We start from the raw sequence: 23,853 nt of genomic DNA, 5'->3' as shown, positions 1-23,853 counted from the left end.
TGCTTCATTTTCTGTAATCACACCAATTACTGTAAGGTACTATTTCAAAAAAAAAAAAAAAAGAAAAAGAAAAAAGGGAAATAAATACATTTTAAGTTCAGCCTTAGAAAGGCTGAGATACTCCAGTAAAATGAGCCTCCTCGCTTTCACAAGCTTCAACTTTCTGTTTTGATACTCTGTTATAAATATATAACACGTATGTATTCTGTATGTTACATATGTAACTGCAGTGACCTAGAAGCACAGCTTCTGACTCTAGCTGGAAAATCTACTCAAAAACCTCACACTAAGATGAAAACAGACACACGTTGTATGAAAACAGACACACGTTGTATGAAAACAGACACACGTTGTATATATAGCTCCTGAATTTCCTGCCCCACGACGCCCCCTACTGCAACTTCAGGGGACAAACTCACAGCAAGCTTTTCAAATTGAAACATTTTAAGAAAACCACTTTTATTTACAGAACTAATAATAGTGTATTATAGTTTAGTAGTAGAAAAGAAAAATTAAAGAGTATTTCAGAATTATTTCATAAACGTTACTGAGTTTCAGTGTAATCATGTGGAACAGAAAATAGATTCCTCATTTCAACAAAGGACCGGAATCCTGTTTGCCTCAAGCACTTTTCTAATCAAAAGGCACATTTTCTGAAAAACAGATTTCTCTGACATAATGGCAGACCTTGTTATTTTAGAGTTCTTCCACAAGGGAAAATATAGAAGATAAGTTGCTTCCAGTGAGAAAAGAAAAAGTGTCAGAAACACCTCTGTTAAGGATGCTTACAGCAGTATCTGTAACTTCAATCACAATTACAAAGCAGTTTCTATAAGAACCCTTTACAGGACATGAGCAGGAAATGGAGAGAGCTGCACAGTCAAGAGAACTTCAAGTATTCTTCTGTAGCTGTTCCTGCTGCTGATTAAACTTCACTGCTATGAAATGAGGACTATGTAAAGACTGCACAAGAAATACCTTCATCTTTCTGCAGTCCATATTTATTTTTCAGCACACACATACAAAAAAAAAAAATGGAGGAAGAAGGAACAGAGGGAACATTATTCTGCCGAAGCAGAGAGTTCAGCTTGTTACCACTGCAATAGAACAGGTTTTGACTCATTAAGAATAATTAAGAATACTCTAGAATTAAGTAACAATGAAATCTCAAAATTCCATTTAACCATCAGAAATATACCCAATTCCAGCAGGCCTCACATTTGAAAAATAAATGTTCTAAATGATTCTCTTGCCACTAATGCAGCATTTAACCATGTCACAGTTACTGTTACACTACAAGCAGTTGCCAGTGGCTTGTCATCACATCAAAACAAGTTTCAAGTCATAAAAGAGAAAATTCACTGCAAGAAATCTGGTGGTCTACCAAGAGTTAATTATTTTTTCATTACCAATAAATTGTACTATATACATATAATACTGAGATGTTACTGAAAATTATGAAACTAAGCATGAACATGTAACCTCTAATTTGGCACCAATAGTTAAGTGACTTTTAGGACTCAGTGATTGCTGTTCTTATGACTTGCTGAAATGCTCACCTACGAATTCCTTCAAGGATATAATTCACAGCTGCTAACAGTTTCTGCAGTCCTGAAAAAGCTTCTTCAAATGAAGACTTCACAATTACTGTGTTAGACTCTAACTTCTGGAAAATTTCAAGCCTAATATTACAAAAATAAAGATGAAACAAAGAAAAGCAGTAAGTAAAAATCCTTTAAATTCACTGTTGTTTGTATACACTGCATTCTGACTATTAATAAAACAAGGTCAAACATCAATCAATACTATAACCATATCATCTAAAGAAGTCTAGGAAGCCTCTGCAAACCCCCAGAAGAGGATGTTTAGGCTGAAGAAGCAAAGAAAATTGCTTTCTATGTACTTGTCCAAGCTTTTTCATTTTCCATATTTAGTGGAACAGGACTGACACCTTTCCTTCAGTGGTTGCACTGGGACCACAAGCTGCATTGCATTCATGAAGAATAAGCTCCACTGGTGGGAGATAAGCAGGATTTTTTTGATGTAAGATGAGTGTGAAATGACCAACAATTCCAGAATGTTGTATTTTCTTCACACCACAGTCTTTAACAGGCAGCGACATCCAACAACTCAGCTCCATTTTCATTTCAAGTGGTATTTTTGAAATAGATTTTCTCATGAAACAATGTCTATTTGCAACCACGAAACTGAGAAATATTCCAGCCAGAGAACCAATTATCCCCACTCTGGAGGAGGAATTGTTTTACACTGAGACTGTTTTCTGATGCAGATCCTCATTTGGCCTGAACAGCACATGAAGTCACCTTCTTGAGCTTCAAGTCAGATTAATCTGCATTGGTGCAAGCCCAAAAGAATTACACTGGTGCAGATCCACAGCATACTGAAAGATTGGTTTAGAAGTGGCATGGGTAGAGTTACTGTTTATTATATGAGTTCTTAACAGATTATAAAAAAAAAAACACAACATTCCTTTGTGCTTGACAGAACTCAGAGCCCAGATCTCAAAAAAGATTTTAGATTAAGACTACAAAAATGTCACAGTATTTATTCACACTTTTTTTTTAATAACATGCAAAAAAAAAAAGCACAGTGTTAAAATGATTTTCAAGCAGACTCTTCAAAAATAACAAAAACAGCAGCAAGACTTCTAATGGAGGGACTTTTCTTACATGCAATTTTGAGCTTGAGATTCTGCATTTGGATATTTCACCTTTAAGATGAAAAAATTTACTTAAAAACTATTTCCAATCAATTAAGGTTTAAAAATAATTTTAAAAGTGCTTTTGTATAGGCTAGTACAGTTCCACAGGGTTTGAGAAGGAAGTCACCAATGGAAAACACAGAGCTTGAATGCCTCTTTCTATAGAAAAAGATTACATTTTCATTGAAGTCTCCCATTTGTGCATCTTACAAGCTCTTCAACACTGTTCTATCAAGTTACTCATACACTGCCAGGAAAAAGAACAGCAAGCTATACAGATCAGTGACTGCATCTATATAATAGTTCTTATGCTCCTCGCTTCTTTGTGTGACAAGTTGTGTGCTGCTTTCATTAATCTCAATTAATTACTAATAGCTTCTTCTCTAAGATGAGCAAAAACAAGTAGTTCCTATGGTATTTTTGAGTGAAAATGACGTAAAGTTACGTTTAACTTAGACATTTCTGTAGTACACCATACCTGTACAAATTCATTGTATTCCATACACCTTCAAGGACTGACCAGATTTCCTGGTGCCTGTCTTCTTGAGCAACGTGCATGCTTGCAGGCAGCCTTTTTTCTTCACAGTTTTGAAGACTTGGTGTTGTTTCTTCCATTCTTTCACATGGAGAACTTTTTGAAAGAACCATGCTGTCTTCAGATAAATTCTGCTCACTGTCTGGCCTCACCTTATAAAAGTTTAGAAGCAAACATTGAATGTATTTAATTTCCTAACTTAAGGAAACTTGAAAACTTCTAATTGCTTCAGGTTGCTTTTGCTGTTGTTAAGGTGACGCTCAAAAAAGCAAGGCATATCTTTTCCAATTTTAACCATCCTTATGACAGCCTCTGTATCTAATGCACCTCTCAGCGTTTTACCAAGGTTTTCTTCTATAACTGTAGATCAGGAAACTGAAGCAAAGGTTAAAACCCTACATCAAAGCCTCACAGGTAAGTTAAAATCAACCACAATGCTCTTACTTGCACATGGAAAGACAACACTGCTCTCCCTCCCATGAGTGATGGCACATTCCTCCGCAATAGCAAAAGTACTCATACATCAGTGGCAAACTGACACAGGAGATGTATCCAGGTTAAAATGATATGACACAAACAAGTCTGTGAAATGACATTTCCTTGTGAGGTCAAAAATCAGATAAGGACAGAAGGAAACAAGTTTTCAGACAGAAAGCCTCCTTTCTCAATGTGGCACCGATCACAGAATAGTGACCGGCTGCAATCACAGAATCACAGAATTGTAGGGGTTGGAAGGGACCTCCAGAGATAGAGTCCAACCCCCCTGCCAAAGCAGGTTCCCTACACCAGGTCACACAAGTAGGCATCCAGGCGGGTCTTGAATATCTCCAGAGAAGGAGACTCCACCACCTCCCTGGGCAGCCTGTTCCAGCGCTCCGTCACCTCACCGTAAAGAAGTTCTTGTGCACATTTGTGCGGAACTTCCTATGCTCCAGTTTTCGGCCGTTTCCCCTTGTCCTGTCTCCACATACCGCTGAAAACAGTCTGGCCTCGCCACTCTGCCCCCCAGACCTTAGATATTGATAGACCTGGATCAGGTCTCCTCTCAGTCTTCTCTTCTCAAGGATAAACAGACCCAGCTCACTCAGTCTTTCCTCATAGAAGAGACGCTCCAGGCCCTTCACCATCTTTGTGGCCCTCTGATGGACTCTTTCCAAGAGATCCCTGTCTTTTTTGTAATGGGGAGCCCAGAACTGGACACAGTAGTCCAGATGAGGCCTTACCAGGACAGAGTAGAGGGGGAGGATCACGTAGAACTCAGGAGTGCAACACAGAACCAAGACTCATGAGCACAAGATACTGGATCGTCCTTCCCCTCCTTGACCTTCCTCTTCTTCCTTTCCCTTCCAGCATTTTCCAGAAGTTAAAATAACTTTTTACAGATATTCTAACCCGCACTCTCTTTTTCCACATGAAGAAAGATTTCAAGTCACCCAGGATCACTACTCCCTTTGTATGCCACTACGCTCAGAACTAACAGTCATCACGAACCAAGACACTGAAATTTCTTCCATGGTAACTCAGAGACGAACTGCACATAAGGTCATACTTCTCAGAGCACGAAAGGTATCATGACACTCTCTAACTACCACAAAGCACACGGTATAAAAGAAGTCCCTCCTTCATATGTAGTAATACAGGAATATAGCTACTGAGACAAAGAAAGATGAAATAATGTGGCCAGGAATAATAATACAGGATCGATATAAAAAAATAAATCCTTAACTTTAATCCCTAAGACCAGCTTTAACAGTTACAAATGCAATATAAAACCAAGATGTTTTTCCTGAAGGCAACCGAAGGTAATGTTTTTTCAGTTACATTCCAAACACTAATACATTTATATTAGAAAAAAGTCTACCAAGCATACATGTAGAGATAGATGTTCGCTACAGGAAAATAGAAGTTAAATTTGAGGGTTTATTAGAAAACAACCAACGTATTGCAATGTTTTCTGCCATAATTTTTTAAAATTCTGTTAATAATTTAAAAATCGAAGCCAGGTTTACAATACAAAAACAGAGCAACTTCAAGAACCAATTAAGTGAACGAATATTGAAACACCTCTCACCTCAGTACACATTTGGTATAGCTTATTCACTTTCTCATAAGCCCGGGGCAGCACTCCATCATAGTCAGACCTCAAACTGAAAGCATGCAGTAATTTCTTGGTTTCCTGGAGCAAGTCAACAGCTGTTGAGGTGTCCAGTGTTTTACCTGACATTTAAATATTAACATGGGAAATAAACATAATAATTAGATGTTAAGCATTGTTAGCATTGCATTGTCAGGAGGCAATTTTAATACTCAAATATCTGAATTAACTAAGGTGGATATAAGGCCTTGAAAAATGGTTCAGATAAAGAAGCCTCAAGAGAAATATTAACAACAGGGCATAGAGCTTACATTTCTCCATCTTAACCAAGTCCTCCAAACTTACCCACAACCTGGCAAGAGACTCAAGTGGCATATCTAACATAATAGAGATGTAACAGCAATATCCCAGAGGAGCTGTATCTGTTAAAATCCAGTTCATAAAGATCACACTAAATAAGTGGAAGGGTTCTTTTATTTTTTACTTTAAAAAAAAAACACCAAGCTACCCTGTCCTCATTTACCACATTAAGTCCACTTCACTCCTCTACAGATTATTTATCAAGTGCAGATTATTTGGCAACATAAAACACAGAGAACTGAAGGGAAGATTACTTCCTTCCTAAAAATAGTTGAGAGACTTCAGTGACCATTACTGTAAACATTAAAATGTTTTTACACTGATTTTGGTTCGACATTACTAGATGGTTGAACTGGGTGATCTTGTGGGTCTTTTCTAACCTTGGGGACTCTGTAATTCTGTGATTTAATCATATAGAGTACATGCCCAGCTGTATAATCAATGAACATTAAGATGTAATTATGAAATAAACAAGAGAGTTCGGCAAAGCAGGTTATAATAATACAAAGAAAATAGATAGAATGCTTACCCATATCCTGGGCTCACTTATGAAACTGCAGCAGAGTGGATCTTCAGAAGAGAGATCCTCCCCCACTGGTAGTCAGCTCTTAAATGGGTCTAGGAGAGGTGCAGCCAGGCTCCACCCCTTCCTGCAGCACAGGTGAACTGCCTTCACCTGTGCTCCCCTGACTGACTCATTACTTGCCTCAGGTGATCAATCAGAGGTTCAGGCCATGGCTCAGCAGTTCCCATGCACTCCACCCCTTCACAGCATGAACTAATGACCAGGTTGACTAAAGGGTAAGCTTTTCCTAATACAGAGACCTGCTATATCAGAACACTTATACAAGTTCCATCACGACACATGTTGGTACAATTCAAGACAAGTGACGATTGGTGAACACTGATATTCTTGTATGGGCCAGTGCTTGATGATGTTACTGGAGGCATGCGGTCGTCAGGTGCAGGTCCATCCTATGTTCCATCAGTCCCATGTAGGCCATCACCAGGTGTCGCACATGATCTGACTGTAACACTGGAACGCTTTGATGGCATTTCGTTCCTTCCGGTGATCCTGAAGGCTCAAAGACTCACGGGAAGGGAAGGTCTGCTCTCCAGGGCAAGATACAGGCCGTATTTCTATCTTAGGTCAACACTTCCACTTGTACTGGGGCACGTCCCAGCTGCCTGTACCACACCTTCTGGCCAGATATCTGTGGCTGCATAACTATGTCAGGCACCAGAGGAAGTGTCCTGATCTGCCATAGGGACATGATGGGGGTCCCTTTAGCCATGAAGATCGGAGTGTTGACCACAATATCAGTAGGCCATGTACCTTCTCAGGGGCAGGGAGCAGAAGATTATCTTCATTACCAGTCTGGGGTCTTACCTGATGATCAGTGCCCGTAATTTGGAGCCTAAGCGGGGTGGCCCATGTCGTCTCCAACATTCTCAGGGCACTGGGACTGCCATCTCAGGGTCTTTCATTCAGGTCCCGCAAGATTTCATACAGTCTTTCTATCCACCCCTGCAGGGACTGGGAGTCTGTCTTCAGGGCAGCCTGAAGAATACCATTATAACATTCAATGAGGCCTGCCCCCATTGGATTATATGGCAGGTGGAATTGCCATTCAATGTTATTTTCTTCTGCCCAGTGCTGTATCATTGCACCAGTAAAATGAGTCCCTTGGTCGCTCTCGATGACTTGAGGTGTCCCGTAGGCAGACATCAGTTTAGTCAGTGCCTCGATGGTATATGCCTGCTTTGCTTTCGGCACTGGATAGGCCTGCAGTAGCCCACTTGCAGTGTCGACGCAGGTCAGGGCATATCTTGTCCCCTCAGACCAAGGAAGGGGCCCAATGTAATCGACCTGCCATCGCTGGAGAGGATTGTGTCCTCTGGCAAGATGGGCTGTTGTTTCGGGCAATGATCTCGGTCTCATCTTAGAGCAAGCGTCGCCATCCTGGCATGCCTGGACGATGTCAGGTAGCTGTATGGGCAGTCCCCATGCTTTAGCAACTGCCCACATTGTCTTTTGTCCTGCATGCTGTAGCTTCTGATGCAGCCAACAGGCAATGTTCTCAGGTGGTGAATTCTCAATCCATCTAACTCGGGCCAGCATGTCGGCTTCATCATTTCCTGGTGACTGTAGGGGCTGATGACCAGAAACATGGTAGACACATACAGCCCTGTGTTTGACTGTATTCCATGTGTCTAACCACAAGTCTTTGCCCCAGATTGGTCGGGCATGGATAGTCCATTCCTGGGTGGCCCACTGTGCAATCCAAAGAGTGAGCCCCCGGTACACAGCCCAACTATATGTACAGATATTCAGAATACCATCACCAGGTTCCTTGGTTATAACCATCCACACGGCTCACAGTTCTGCCCATTGGCTGCTCTGACCATCCCCCTCATCAAACCAGATTGTCTCAGTCGAAGGATGCTATGCTATTGCTCTCCACTTGCTCAGGTTGCCCTTGCTGGACCCATCTGTGTACCAGGCATCTTCAGGGATAGGATATTTCCCCTCCTGAACGGGACTCTTCCCTGGTGGAGCAACTAGTGTTTCTTTTAGGGCATCACTGTGATACGTCACTGGGCCTAAGATCTTCTGAAGTTCTTCTTTCAAGGATGATGAAGACAGACTGCTCCTTTGGCTGAGGTAGGCGACCCATCGTGCCACTGTTTGTGCTTGGGCCACCCCTGTCTTAGGAAGGTGGGTCAGATCTTCCACCCACCCCTGAATTGGCAGAGTGGTCTTCACTATAACTTCAGCTGTTTGAGTTACTGGCTCTACTTCCCGTAATGCCAAATAGGCAGCCAATAATTGTTTTTCAATCATACTGTATTTTTCTTCTGCTCCATGCCAGACCTGAGACCAAAAACCAATGGGGGTCTGAACAGAACTCTGGTGTTGCCACAGGCCCCAACCAAAGCCATCTTGAGTAACATGAACATCTAACTCGGCTGGAAGGCTAGGATCAAATATACCCAATGCCTGGGCTTGTTTAACTGCCAGTTTTGCCTGTTGAAAAGCATCCTGTTCTGTTTTCCCCCAGTCCCATAGCTGCCCCTTTTATGTGAGTCTGTACAGTGGCCTCAGCAGCTGCACTAGGTGAGATATAAAGAAACACCAATAACCCAATATACCTAGAAACTCTTGCAGCTGCTTCGATGCTGTAGGGACTGGGCACACCTGAACCTTATCTATGACAGCACTGGGTAGTACTTGGTCCTGAACAAACCACCCCCAGGAATTTTACAGACAGCCCCAGACCTTGCACCTTTTGGGGATTTATAGCCCATCCCCCCTGTTGTAAATAAGCAGTTAATGAATCTGCAGCCTGCCCTACTGCCTCCAGTGAGTCGGATGTCAGCAGGAGATCATCAGTATAATGATACAGGTTAACATATCAGATTCTTTCCAATCAGCCAGGTGACGCACCACTAGATTGTGACAATACGTTGGTGAATGCACGTACCCCTGTGGCAGGACCTGGAAGGCCACTGTCTGCCTCCTCATGTAAACACAAACTGATCTTGCGATTCCTCAGCAATTGAAATACTGAAGAACGCATTTGCTGAATCTAGGACACAATTATAGGTTTTTATCTCCCTACTCAATGTGTCCATTAGGGAGGCAATATTGGGTACAGTTGCATGAATAGGCAGCGTGACCTTATTTGATTCCCTGTAATCTACTGTCATTCTCCACACGCCATCCGACTTCTGCACTGGCCATATGGGGGAATTATATGGGCTGTGTGCAGGTCTTATAATGCCCACTTTTCCAATTCCTGCACCGTTCTCGATATTACATCTTACCCACCCGGGAGTCTATACTGCCTTACGTTACTAATCCGGCACAGTTTCGGCAGGCAAATAGGCCCACGTTTCGCATGGCCTCTTAATATTGCCTGCACTCCCCGGATACTGATACATCTCTATTGAAGTCTGAACTCTCCCACAGTTGTCTGGAGACCCAGACCCCATAGAATATCTATGCCCAAGATTTATTCTTGGACTGGGACAATAGACACCTTATACTCCCGGTGTGGGAGACATCCAATCCCCAATTTCAACCATGCCTGGGTGACAGGAATAGTCTGTCCCCCAAAACTACCAATCACCACTCTGTCTCCATCAAATTTGGTTGGATCTCCGTAGGTAATTGATGTTTCTGCTCCAGTGTCCACTAATGCCATAACTCACTGAATATATTTTTTGGACCAATAAATCGACAATTCTACAAAGGTTCTCTGGTCCCATCTGGAGGCCCTAGGGAGACTAGCATCCCTCATCACACCATGAATTGAGCTATGGCCAATTCTTTTGCTTCCAGTGACTCAGGCATTCTGGCCCAAGACACCTGAGGTGGCTTTTTTTTTTTCTTATTAGGAACAATGAAATCTTCTAGGTTCCATGTCATTGTTGGTATTCTCTCTATAACCCTTACCTTTGGTTTCTTAGGGTAGGTCTGAAATTTTTGGTTGTCCTTTAGTTGTCTCCAAAGCTGGAGAAGGATATGGTTGGGCCGGCAGTCAATCTTAGCAAACTGGACCACAGCCCGAATTAAATCATTAAACATTTGTTTTTGGGAGACCCTTATGAGTCCCGATTGAGGAGCCTGAGTAGCCAGCATTTTGGTTTTAGTCACCAGCAGGACCTCGGCTTCTTCTCATGTCCAATTATTGTGCCTTGTCCACAGGCGTTCTGTTTCACCTAGGTCAGCCACTAACTGGGCAGCCTGCTGGACTACTGCTTCTGAGGCCACCAGGGGACATAATATAGAGACCAAAGTACCATACAGATGGGAGGGAGCTTGTTGTAGAATTAGGTCTCTCATCCCTGCTGAGAATTTGACCATATCAGGGCCATCAAATGTGTCTTCACAAATTGCTTCCCTTACACACAGTTCACGGATATAATTTTGAAGGTCCTCCATGGAGGACCACATTCCTGTATGTAGAGGTATATCGGATTTATTGGGCCATACCATACGGCAGGCCGCCATTAACCATTCTATTATAGAATGGTTTTCATCAAGATATTGATGACCCGCATATAACCTCTGCCTGAGAGCAGGAGGACAGTCATGGTGGCCAAGTTGGCTATTTCCGGGCTGTCCACCAAAACACTTTCTGCCCCAGAATCCCACAGTCTTGATAACCAAGCTGGCACACTTTCTCTAGGTTCCTGCCTAAATCGCTGTACTAAATCCATCAACTCTGTTGCCATGTACAGTCAGGCTGTTACATGCAAGTGAATCTGGGCAGGGGGCTACTGATCAGGCGGCACCCCTCTGCCAGTCTGTCCTGTACTTCTTTTGTTTTCTGAGTTATAACAGGACGGACTTCTAGCGGATCTGTCAAAATCAGAGATTTGAGATCTACTTTGTTTTTTTTTATTTTCCTGATCAACAAAGTCTGTTGATTCAGGAATCTGGTTATTGTCTATTGAAATGTTATGAACTCAAACTATTGGAAGACGCAGAATTGGTTTCTTCCCAGTTAATTTGCCAAGTTCTTGCTCCAACTTTTCAATACAGTCTTTCAAAAGTTCATTTTCATTCTCTGAAGTATTATTCCTCATTACAGCATGATTTAAAGCATTTAATAGTAGCCATGCCACTGTGGAGGCAGCTAATTGTCTTTCTTTCATGATCAATATATCTTTGCCAAGTCCCTGAAAGCAATCTGCCATGCGATATGGGAAGATGTTTCCCAAAACACATAGGAGACCCCGTTTTTCAATGATAACTGCTATTTCATAATAGGGAGATCCCACAAATCCTGGGATCTGCTCTAGAATCATTTTATCTAGGGGGGGTAGCGTTCTCCCCTCTGACCCATTTACAGAAATTCCAAAGAAAGGACACGATGTAAATTTTAGTATGCTTGGCCTGCCTGGCTCACCAAGTATATAATCAATGAATATTAAGATGTTATAATTATGAAATAAACAAGAGAGTTAGGCAAAGCAGGTTATAATACCAAAAAGAGAATAGATAGGATGCTTACCCATATCCTGGGCTCACTTATGAAACTGCAGCAGAGTGGATCTCCAGAAGAGATCTTCCCCACTGGTAGTCAGTTCTTAAATGGGTATAGGAGAGGTGCAGCCAGACTCCATCCCTTCCAGCAGCACAGGTGAACTGCCTTCACCTGTGCTCCCGTGGCTGACTCATTGCTCGCCTCAGGTGATCAATCAGAGGTTCAGGCCGTGACTCAGCAGTTCCCATACACCAGCTAAGACTACTTCTGTAACTGAAAATTAAATTTCTTAGAGATTCTTACCTGTACAGAAGTGTTTATAGAGAAATTCAATAGTTGCAAGTAAGCTCCTTGGCACAACATAACCAAAAACAGCCACCCAGTGCTTTTTGTAGCACTGCAGTAAGTTTGCTAACGTCCATGGTGGCTTCAAATATAGTATCTGAAAGACAACACAATTCAAAAGTCAAACAGACATGTCCAGTTCTGTTCTTCAATAATGTTATTTGTACTTGCTGAAGCAGAATTCCAATGATTCCTCAAAAATAAAGTTATATTCAGATTTAACAAACCAAACAAAGTTATCTATTTAAAAATTTTGATTCAGCAATATCACTGGATAGGCAAAGATGTCCATGAAGAAGCATCCAGTGTACAATAATAACCCTCCAACATTTGCATGATTTCTCATTCTTCTCTTCTCAAATATTCAAAACACCCCTGAGTAATCTCTTAATGCATTACCTATGTACAAAAGCCAGAACAACAGTAAATATGCCTCTGATTATCTACAATTATCCTTCCAATTTTTTTTAGTAAGAATAAGCACACTTTTCATAGCTGTGTCTATTATGTGCATACTACAATTAAATTGTAATTTATTATTATGAAGTGAAACCAGAATTTGGAAAGATGTTGACAGGAATCAGTCAAGCTAATTGTAAATGCCTAATTACTTAGCAACTAATCAAAACTCCATCCAGTAATCATCCCATGCAAACAATTTTTTTAAGATCACAGAGGCATATGCACAATAAATTTAAACGTCTGACTAACCCTCACCAGCTATAAAATGAAGTCTGTACCAAAGCAGTGTGTAATTTAAAAATGTATTGTACCTGAGTACTTATTTTATACTAACAGTACTTTTGAAAAAGCGAGTGCTTGGAGGTTAACATCCCTGTAATTCTGTATCTGCAAAGTAATGTGTAAATAATTATACTCACATGGTATATAAAAGCACTCTGATGGGAGACAAATGCTTTCAACAAGTGTAACGTTGTATAAAATATTATATATATTATATAAATTATATAAAATGTGATGGAATATTTTATTGAAGGATATATTTACAATTCAGTGATTTAACCACACTTAGAAAAGTCTAAGTGCAATGAAATTAATACAAAGAGTTTGGAAAATTCACACTGCACAGCCACATAGCCAGAATTTCTATTACCATATTATTATTACTGCAGGAATTACTGGTCAAATAGAGTCATCTTGTCATAAAATGAAATTGTAAAATTAAACACTCATGTTAAGCAGACTGTTACCTTTATAAATTAGAAGACTTAGCTGTTTAGTTTAGCATAGGTACTGAAATCACTGAAGTATTAAATCTCTTAATACTTGAAATACCAAGAAAGACGACATATGAAACTACCTCCATCCATAGGTTTCCAAATACAATTTTCATTTCAGTCTCCAAAATACAAGACAAAGCTTCTCCTAAATTCTTTTCAAGATCTGGAATTATATTCGGAAATTGAGAAGTAAGATGAGTATCACTTCTTTCTGTTTTCTGGAAAGTAAGATGAGCATCGCTTTCTTTTGTTTTCTGGAATTCTCTATCTGTAAAGCCAACAGCAATAAAAGATACTAATTGCAACAGCTTCTATAGCTGATATAGGTTGATAGTATACAAATGACTTGTTCCTGTAAATAAAAGACAGACTGCACTTTACACTGTGTACAAAGCAGATAAGGTACATTTAATCAGATTTCATGCATTTCTAGTTATACTCACTTGTACTGTGGATATTTTTATTTATGAGCAACTAAACAAGACAATCTAATTTCCCCAGAGTATTATTCATTTGTGTTATCACTTATTTTTTCTTAAATACCTCAGATTAAATACAGGCAGTGGAGCTATCAGCAAGTATGAGAAGATCACTGCTTACCATTGCAAGCTGTATTTGCATCTTTTGAAACATTAACAAGTAACCTAAGAATCTAGCCCTACTGGTTGGGATGCATGTAAAGTTATTGCTAGAAAATGAAAAGGATGAGCTCAGTATAAAGGCTTTACAACTAAGCAAGAATAGGACCCAAACTGCTTCAACTGGAAACATCGGTTTTGAATCCTCTAACGTAGGACACAGTTTAAAGGACTGTAAACAAAGGTAATTCATGCTGTGTTTTGTTTTGTTTTTCTGTAAAATGAAAAGATGCCATGTGAATTTCCTCACATTGTAAGAGACACATTTTTTAATAAAGGTCTCAAACTTTCAGGAAACTGCTTACCTTTGAAAACAGAAAACCTATCCAAAACAAACACCGAGGATTCAAATTATAAAAATTGAGGCTATATAACTGTTTTCCCTCTCCTACGCTGATCAGTAGGTCTCAAAAGCCAGTGTATGTTTATGCACATGTTAAACAAACTTACCACATTTTGACTGCTGTAGTTCCAGGCAGTTCAGATGCTTGTTTACATTCAGATTCAGTAGAGCAGTAACCAAATCCACTTTACAGAGTGCCTTGACCTCACACACAATAGCTTTATTGCATAAATTTTTGTCATCTCTAGGAAAAGAGAATTAATTTTTGACATAAAACTGACAATACTTTGTATTAAGTAATAAGTTATGAATAAAGCACTGAAAGATTTGAATCCTATAAGCTTATTTTGTGATCTTCTGTATATAAGAAAGTATACCTTTTTACAAGGTTAGAATCAGTTCAGAAAAAAAAAATATCAGAAAAAGAACTGAACTAGCTACTCTGAAAGAGTATTTGTCAGGCTCTGAGCTTCCTTTAAGAAAAGCAAAACCACAAGTACTGCAGTAGTGATGCTTAGCTGCTATGATCTTAGAATGCAGATAAGGCTATGATTTGAAGACACTCATACCTTATTACACTGATATAATACAGGCCCATTTTCCATAAACTGCTGGCTGAGTTATATTCATAGATACCACCTTGAGGCACATATACCCTAGCACAACTGCTACAAACTTCGGCTCTGTTACTCTCTTACAAATTCCCATTGCTTATACTGATAAAGGCATTTTCAGATGAAAAGCACTTTTAAGGTCATCAGCAACACCTTCTGTTCTTTACTCAGAGAATTCTAAAGGTTGAGAGAGCTGGGGCTGCTGTTCAGTCTAGAGAAGAGAAGGCTCTGAGGGGACATTATAGTGGCCTTCCAGTACCTGAAGGGGCCTGCAGGAAAGCTGGGGAGGGACTTTTTACAAGCGCATGTAGCAACAAAATGAGGGGAAAAACCTTTAAACTGGAAATAGATTTAGACTAGATATTAGGAAGAAAGTCTTTACTGTGAGGGTGGTGAGACACTGGAACAGGTTGCCCAGAGAGCTTGTGGATGCCATCTCCCTGGAGGCATTCAAGGCCAGGCTGGATGGGGCTGTGAGCAACCTGGGCTATGGGAGGCATCCCTGTTTATAGCAGGGGGCTGGAACAAGATGGTCTTAAAGGTCCCTTCCAACACAAACCATTCTATCATTCTATGAAACAGTGTTTTCAGCAACAGCCCAGTCTAACACATCAACTTACACAAACCAACTGACATGTAGGTAATCAACTTTATTTCCTGAAACAAACCAAACTGTTTATGGTCTAGGAATACTACTCTTTTAAAAAATTAGCTTCACATCATTTGTATCCAAACCACAAATCAATTCTAGAAACTCACCATCATAGAAGAAGCACAGAAGTGGATCTGTCTCCCTCTTCTCTCTTTCTAAGATAAATTGCAATGGTGTTTATCACCCTCCCCAACCCAGAGGCAAACCCACCTCGGCAGCTAACTGGATCTCACTCATTAATAAAAATAGATTTTTTAATCTCATAATTCCAATATATTTGTTACAAATTTGAGTAAGACTTTGAAAATTTGAGTTAATCTTTCAAAAGCTTTAAAATTGAATAAACTTTACTTCAGGCCTTGTGCTCTTGAAGGCAATTACAGCTACAATCTTCATGTTTTACTGTACCCTTCTACAGCAGCTTCTAAGGGAGCAAGTGCTTCTCAGAAGCTTATTCCAGAAGCAGCTCTTCATTTTAAGATATGATTTGAAAATGCTGTATCTGGCATAAGACTACCTTAAATCTCTTAAGAGCTTGAGAAACACCCAGAAACTCACGTGCACAGTATAACAACAGCTTGAGGAAAGAGGCTCTGGTACTGCAGACAACACTGTAAAACACGATCATCATTGTTCTCATCACTCAGGCCATCTGCAAATTTAGTTAAAGCAGTGCTGACATGTATAGAAACAACTAAGCAGAAGAAATACTTCATTGCAGTCACGATACTATTTTTAAATGCAGCACTCCATAGGCAAGGACAGAGTGATGTACTCAAAGCCAGATCTGAGCTTTGAATTCCCAGGTTCTGCTCCTTTCAAAGAACACCACCACTGAGACAGAAAACATCCAGTGAGCCCTGCACGAACTTCTAAGCATGTTAGATTCTATGACAATGGACTCAAAAACAAAAGCATAAAACAGATCCTTAGCTTGTAGATTAAAAAAAAAAAGTAAAGATGAATTTTCATTAAGTAATTATCCACATAGCAACTTAATAGATGCAGTTTAAAGTGAGAAATAATTGATAAAACAGTGAACATTTGCATACTATAGCTATAGGATATGCTCTGAAGACTCCTGTAAACACTTAGCAAGTTTTAATTAGCAAACTGCAAAGTCAGAGTGAAAACCATATTAAATTACAAATTTAGTGCAGAAGTTCACATTAGGATTAAGTACTTCAAACCAAACTGACTGCATGTCTTACATATTTTTTGTGAAGCAAGTTGCATGGATTGCCCCCACAGTTTTGGATCCTGATTTTTGAGACACGCACAGATGAACTGGACTGCAGGAACAGCCTTCTGTCGAACATGCACTAACATCTTCCCCTTCTTCAAGTTGTCCAACTCTTGTAAAACAACCCAAGGAATAATCAAGGAAAGTTTGCCAACCCCTACAACGAAAAAAAGGCCAAAAAAAAGACATTTTGTAAGGCCAACTGAAGTCCCACAATTAAATTTTATTTCAAACACTTTGTTTATATAAGCTCATGCTTTTTGTTGTTGTTTTTTTGTTTGTATGTTTTATTTGTTTTTAACTAATAGTTTTCATATTTAGTGCTCAAGAAATACCTAGCATTAAAAACTAACCAGTGAAATCAACCAAGCTCCCTCTTTCATTAAACCTCAAACTAAAAGTACGTGGGTTACATGTAAAAAACAAAAAACAAACAAACAAACAAACAAAAACTACCAGACAAACAAAAAGAATAAAAAAATTTAATCAAGAAAGTATACTGACAGCAGTGGGTAGCAATATTATAAAACACTTACAATGTCTGTCACATACTCACTGTAATACTTTAGAGCAAGGTAACAGCAGCTGAAAAGAACAGGCTAAAAACACTGGAGGACCCACAGCAGTCACTGTGCAAAACCAATCAGTAAATAAAAGGAGCAGTGGGTTGTGCTAAATGTCAACCAACATTCATAAGCAAGGAACAGGAAGAATGGCTGCTGGACTGTACTTTTATTTGTATCTAAGTATGGCTTCAACTTCAAAACTATTACAAATGCATTATAAATGGAATACATTATAAATATTATAAATGGAATAACGGTAATTCAGAGATTTCATAACTGCTTTCTTGGTCCACCTACCACAAATACTTAATTATCTGCCTTCTCATTCACGTAGTAAGAATGCAATTTTTAAGATATGCACTAGCATCCACCTGCTTTGTAGCAAATAGGTAGTAGTCTGCAATCTTCTAAACATTTTGCACAATTGGTCCAGTGTTTAATTGCAAAATTTAAAAACAATGCATTTAAGTCAGCCAGTTTACAAAACCAGTTTACAAAACACAGTTCCTATCTTGACAGATAGACAGTCTGACACTCTTGGAAATTACTTGGTCTCTTACTAATATTATTTTCCACACGGCTGGAATACCTGCATTCATTATCTAAATGAATCAAACCACCACAATTATTCTTACAGTTTCCAAATATGTCTAACAAGAACTAATAAGCACAATCCTAATTCTGCTAACAGTAAATCATCGTGACCACTAGTAATGGATTAAATGTTTCAATGTTTCTCTCAGAATATCAATAACCTTGAAAGTGGGATGGAATGCATCCTCAGCAAATTCACAGACTGAACTGAGTGCTAAGACAGAAGAAAAGGATGCCATTTAAAGAGATCCAGACAAGCTCATGTGAACCTTCATAAGTCCAAGTCCAAGGAATCCCAGATGTGTGTACAGACAGGGAGAAGAATTCACTGAGAGCAGCCTTGCAGAGGACTTGTGGATTCTGGTAGACAAAAAGTTTGACATGAATGCAAGGCACGAAGCTCGCATGGTGAATTACATCATCATTAATTATTGTTACATCATACAACCATTTCCTGGGCTGTATCAAAAGAGGGGTGGCCAGGAGGGCAACATAAAGTGATTGAAACCCCCTACCCCACTCTTCAGAGGCCCGACAGGAGTACTGCATACAGGTCCAGGGCCCCCGGCTCAGGAAAGACACAGGGCTGTTGGTGTGAGACCAGAAGAGCAGAGAGATGTTTGGGAGGATGGAGTACCTCTCCTATGATAGGACTAGGGAGCTGCTGGGCTTGTTCAGCCTGGAGAAGAGACTCCAGGGACCAGGTGGGAAGGGGCAACTCAAAGACAGCAAGGGATGCAAACACGTCTCTGTCGGGAGCAACAAACAGACTGCCCCTCAGCCTGTCCCATCTTCCCAGGTGCCCTTACAGAACAGCTACAAGGCTCTGTGCACAGCATGGGAAATAAACAGGAGGAGCTAGAAACCATGGCACAGTTGGGAAAATATGACCTAATTGCTATCACAGAAACATGGTAGGATGAATCCCGTGATTGGAATACCCTGATTGAGGACTACAGGCTTTTCAGAAGGGACAGACAGGGTAGGAGGGGTGGCAGAGTTGCCCTCTCTGTTAGGAAGTGGATCGATTGCCAAGAGCTGTGTCTGACGAACAGCCATGATCAGGTCGAGAGCTTGTGGGTAAAAATCAAGGATCGATCTAGTAAGGGGCATCTAGTGGTTGGGGTCTGCTGCAAGCCCACCTGATCAGAAGAAGCCTGTTGACAAGACCCTCTTGCTTCAACTGCAGAAGGTGTCACGCTCATGGACTCTTGTCCTGATGGGGGATTTGAACCACCCGGATATATGTTGGGATAGCAGCACAGCGAGTGGCAGACAATCCAGAAGATTCCTGCAGTCTGTCAAGGACAACTTCCTGGTCCAGGAAATAGATCGACCAAACCAAGGTGAAGCCTTACTGGACCTGGTGCTCACTAACGCAGAGGAGAGCATCAGAGAGGTTAAGACTGGAGGCAGCCTGGGCTGCAGCAACCATGCCTTGGTGGAGTTTGTGATCTTGAAGAATACAGGCCTGGCAAAAAGCAGAGCTAGGACCCTGTGCGTGAGGATAGCAAACTTCCAGCTGCTCGAGGAACTGCTGAGTGGGATCCCCTGGGAAACTGTCCTTAAGGGCATGGGCACAGAGCAGAGCTGGCAGCTCTTTAAGGACACCCTTCTGAGAGCACAACGGCTCTCCATCCTCAACAGAAGAAATCAAGCAGGGGAGGCAGGCAACCACGGTGGCTGTGCAAGGACCTGCAGCTTAAACTGAGAGAAAAGAGGGAAATGTACAGAAAGTGGAAGCAGGGTTGTGTAGTCTGGGAGGAATACAGGGCTGTTGTCCATGTGTGTAGAGATAGAGTTAGGAAAGCCAAGGCACAGGTGGAGCTGAACTTGGCGAGGGATGTGAAAGATAACAAGAAGGGGTTCTACAGGTACCTGGGCAGAAGGAAACAGGCCAAGGAGAGTGTTCCCCCTGTGATGAAAGTTAATGGGAGCTGGCTTCCTCAGACATAGAAAAAGCGAGGTATTCAATGAGTGCTTTGCCTCAATCTTCACGGGTGATCAGGCTTCCCACATCCGCCAGGATCCTGAGCTCTAGGGGAGGGTGTGGGTTCTGTCCCACTGTAACGGTCTGAGTTCTCCTCATGAAACTGAATGTGTATAAGTCCACGGGGCCGGATGATATCCAGCCTAGGGTTTTGAGAGAGATGGCTGATGTGGTTGCTGAGATGCTCTCTATCATATTTAAAAATCATGGCTGTCTGGTGAAGTCCCCGGTGTCTCGAAAAAGGGAAACATTACTCCCATCTTTAACAAAAGGAGAAGGAAGATCAGGGGAACTACAGGTCAGTGAATCTCACTTCTATGCCTGTGAAGATCATGGAGCAGATCCTCCTAGAAGCTATCTAAAGGCACATATGAGATAAAGAGGTGATTGGAGAAGCCAGCATGGCTGCACCAAGGGCAGATCATACCTGACCAATCTGGTGGCCTTCTATGATGGAGTGATGGCACTGGTCAATGGGGAATGGCGGTGGATGTCATCTACCTGGACTTCTGCAAGGCCTTTGATATGGTCAGTCACCACATCCTTCTCTCTAAATTGGAGAGGTGTGGATTTGAAGGATGGACTGCTCAATGGATTAGGAATTGGCTGGCTGGACACAGCCAAAGGGCTGTGATCAATGGTTCTGTGACGGTGCAGACTGGTCACAAGCGGTGTCCCTCAGGGGTTTGTCTTGGGACCGGTGCTCTTCAACATCTTCATCAATAACAGACGATGGCATCGAGTGCACCCTCAGCATATTTACAGATGACACCAAGCTGAGTGGTGCAGTTAATACGTTGGAAGGAAGGGAAGCCATCCAGAGGGACCTGGACAGGCTAGAGAAATGAAAACCTAATGAGGTTCAATAAGGCCAAGTGCACGGTGCTGCACTGGGTCGGGGCAATCCCGAGAATTTATACAAACTGGGGGAATATCTCCTTGAGAGCAGCCCTGTGGAGAAGGACTTGGTGGTCCTGGTGGACAAGAAACTGGACATGAGCCAGCAGTGTGCTTGCAGCTTGGAAGGTCAACTGTGTTCTGGGCAGCATTAAAGAGGGGTGGCCAGTATGGAGAGGGAGGTGATTGTCCCCCTCTACTCGGCTCTTGTGAAGGCCCCATCTGCAGTCCTGTGTCCAGGCCTGGGGCCCCCAACAGAGGAAGGACGTGGAGCTCTTGGAGCAGGTCCAGAGGAGGGCACTAAGATGATCAGAGGGCTGAAGCACCTTTCCTATGAAGAAAGGTCGAGGGAACCGGGCTTGTTTAGCTTGGAGAAAAGAAGGCTCCAGGGAGACCTCATTATGGCCTTCCAGTACTTGAAGGGAGCGTATAAACAGGAGGGGGAATGGCCGTTTATGAGGGTGTATAGTGATAGGACAAGGGGGAATGGTTTTAAACTAAGACAGGAGAGGTTTAGGTTAGATATTAGGAGGAAGTAGATAGGAGGAAGTTTTTCATACAGACACTCTGGAGCAGGTTGCCCAAGGAGGCTGTGGATGCCCCATCCCTGGAGGCATTCAAGGCCAGACTGGATGTGGCTCTGGGCAGCCTGGTCTGCTGGTTGGCGACCCTGCACATAGCAGGGGAGTTGGAACTAGATGATCATTGTGGTCCTTTTCAACCCAGGCCATTCTGTGACTCTATGACCCCTCAACCTTGACCATCCAATACTTGAGGGGAGTTACAGGAGGGAGATCAACTTTTTATGTGGGCAGACAGCATCAGGACAAAGGGGAATGATTTAAAACTAAGTGCGAGGAGATTTAGGTTAGATGTAAAAGGGAAATTCTTTACTCAGAGGGCAGTGAGGCTTGTCACAGGATGCCCAGAGAAGCTGTGGGTGCCCCCTACCTGGAGGCATTCAAGAGGTTGGAAGGGTCCCTCAGCAGCCTGATCTGGTAGATGGCAACAAGCCCACAGCAGGGGGAGTGGAACTGGATGGGCTTTAATGTTTTTTCCAAGTCACTCTATGATTCTTTGAAGACATATTTACCAAGAATTTAAGTGCATAGGTATAAGCATAGTAGGCTTTACTTAATAACTGAACTTTTCTTAAGAAGCCTATTTGAGTTCAGAGAACGAGCATTGTAAGTGAGAGCCTCCTGGCTCATATGAAACCTACTATCTTTTTAAGCTTAGATGTTTTTTTTGTTGTTGCTGTTTGTTTCATGCAGCCTGAAATTCTTATATCTGTTTTTCCCAAAAATTCTTGTTGATCACCATGTATTCACATACCTGGTATATCCTCAGATTTCAGGGACTTGACAAACTCAAGATGACTAATCATTATATTTGTGTCAATCACCACTAGTATGTTCAGACCGGAAGAAGTCTCTGGCAAAAAGAATAATAGCAGTTATTATTCTTAGAAAATCAGTTGTCTGCTCTCTACACAGGGCATTAACTGATTTTAATAACCAGATGCTTGTACCACCAAAAAACACAAGATCATGACATACCAGCAGAAATATTTAAATCCTGTTCTGGAAGATCTATTTCCATACTTGTCAGTTCTCCACAGGTCTGTACTACAGATTGGGCCATCCTCTTTTCAATACGAGCAACATGCAAATCCTCAACTATCTGCATCTACAATAAAAAATATTTGCACTTCTGAAATCAATTATGGGTAAGAAATTACTTTTGAATTGTTTCAAAAAATTTACTTTTGCATTAATTACTTTGTTTAGCTGACTAAAACTGAAAGACAAAAAAAAAATTAAGTTGGTACAGAAAGTGTAAAGCTATGAGTATCTTTTGCCTAATCTCCTGTATAAGAGGTCCACAAAGAGACATCCAAAACGCAGCCAAGAAATCTTTGTTCTGAGAAACCTTTCTGCCTAGTATCTGAAACTTTTCTTCCATTTTTCGCTAAATAGTCTGCAAGTAACCTGCCAGATGTTTCTCAAAAAAAATGTCTCTCCTCCTACTGGAACATAAGAGGTTGAAATATGAGTATGCAAGCAAGCATGAAGGCCCCTGGTGTTGCAGAGAGTAAAAAGAAGGCAATCTTCCTATCTCAAAGCTGATTACTACTTCAGCAAGTTTGTTTAGTATTTGAAAAAAAGGTTCCAAGTATTTAGATCATACAGATCTTAGACCAGCAATGCAAAATACTAGGAAAAGCCATGGAACTACTAACTGCACAACCTCAATGCCACGAATTATTAACACCAACTAACAAGTGTTAAGTGAAAGCATTACTAACCTCTTGGTCACCTTCTAAGTATTCACAACCTTGAGGCAATGGAAAGATTGCACTGCTTTGAGGGGATGGAAAGCCCTGCAGGAAGAATTAAAAACAACAACATACCAACACACAGAATATCAATTAAGACTGAGAAAAAAGCATCAAGTTTTTTAACTCCTGTCAAGAGTCAGAATATAGCTCTTTAATATTATATAAGTACATTTACTTAACTTTTGGGTAAATTTTATATTCTCTCTTACTTGGTAGGAGTCAGATGCAAGTGAGAACTCAAAAGAAACAAATAATAACAGAAACAGAACATAGAACAGTCTTTTTACAAAAGCTGTTTTTAGAAAATACTCTGGTTGTCCAGAGGGGGTACGGAACCGCTGTCCTTACAGGCGTGCACTGGATGCAGTTTGGACAACCTCCTCTAAATGACTCTGCTTAAGCAGGGAGCAGGACAAGCTGATCTCAGGGTACCTCCCAACCTCAACAATTCTGTGATTCTGTACGTAATTACTATGTTGCATATATCCAAAATGACCACAACAACATAAAAAGAAATCTCTAATAATTAATGCTAGGCATGTTAAACAACAAACAAACAAAAAAAAGGACAATCAAGATAAAAGTGATATGTAAATTAGAGATGCAAAGATGAATGCAAATCAGAACTCAAGACTGAATCTGATCACAGCCAGCAAGTTTTTCTGGCATCACTTAGCTGGC

At 41.1% G+C, this 23,853-nt stretch overlaps 1 protein-coding gene across 7 annotated transcripts in view; it reads right to left on the bottom strand.

The window, feature by feature from the left end:
* SWT1 (SWT1 RNA endoribonuclease homolog) overlaps window positions 1-23,853 on the bottom strand; it is a 39,437-nt gene that overhangs the window by 9,657 nt on the left and 5,927 nt on the right. For 6 of the 7 annotated variants that reach the window (XM_090145881.1, XM_090145882.1, XM_090145880.1 and 3 more), the window contains 11 exons: window positions 23,140-23,214; window positions 22,391-22,520; window positions 22,167-22,265; window positions 16,753-16,941; window positions 16,100-16,193; window positions 14,383-14,519; window positions 13,375-13,562; window positions 12,012-12,150; window positions 5,329-5,474; window positions 3,201-3,409; window positions 1,560-1,682 (listed from right to left, as the gene is read on the bottom strand). In XM_090145881.1, coding sequence (XP_090002007.1) covers window positions 1,560-1,682; window positions 3,201-3,409; window positions 5,329-5,474; window positions 12,012-12,150; window positions 13,375-13,562; window positions 14,383-14,519; window positions 16,100-16,193; window positions 16,753-16,941; window positions 22,167-22,265; window positions 22,391-22,520; window positions 23,140-23,214 — 1,529 coding nt within the window. The remainder of the gene's footprint in view (window positions 1-1,559; window positions 1,683-3,200; window positions 3,410-5,328; window positions 5,475-12,011; window positions 12,151-13,374; window positions 13,563-14,382; window positions 14,520-16,099; window positions 16,194-16,752; window positions 16,942-22,166; window positions 22,266-22,390; window positions 22,521-23,139; window positions 23,215-23,853) is intronic. The other variant, XM_090145883.1, reaches the window with a different exon arrangement.

The sequence above is a fragment of the Phasianus colchicus genome, chromosome 9 (assembly GCF_987193195.1).
Source record: "Phasianus colchicus chromosome 9, bPhaCol1.hap1.1, whole genome shotgun sequence".
NCBI lineage: Eukaryota > Metazoa > Chordata > Aves > Galliformes > Phasianidae > Phasianus > Phasianus colchicus.
The sequence above is the reverse complement of the archived record's forward strand: the minus strand, read 5'-3'. Positions and strand labels throughout refer to the sequence as shown.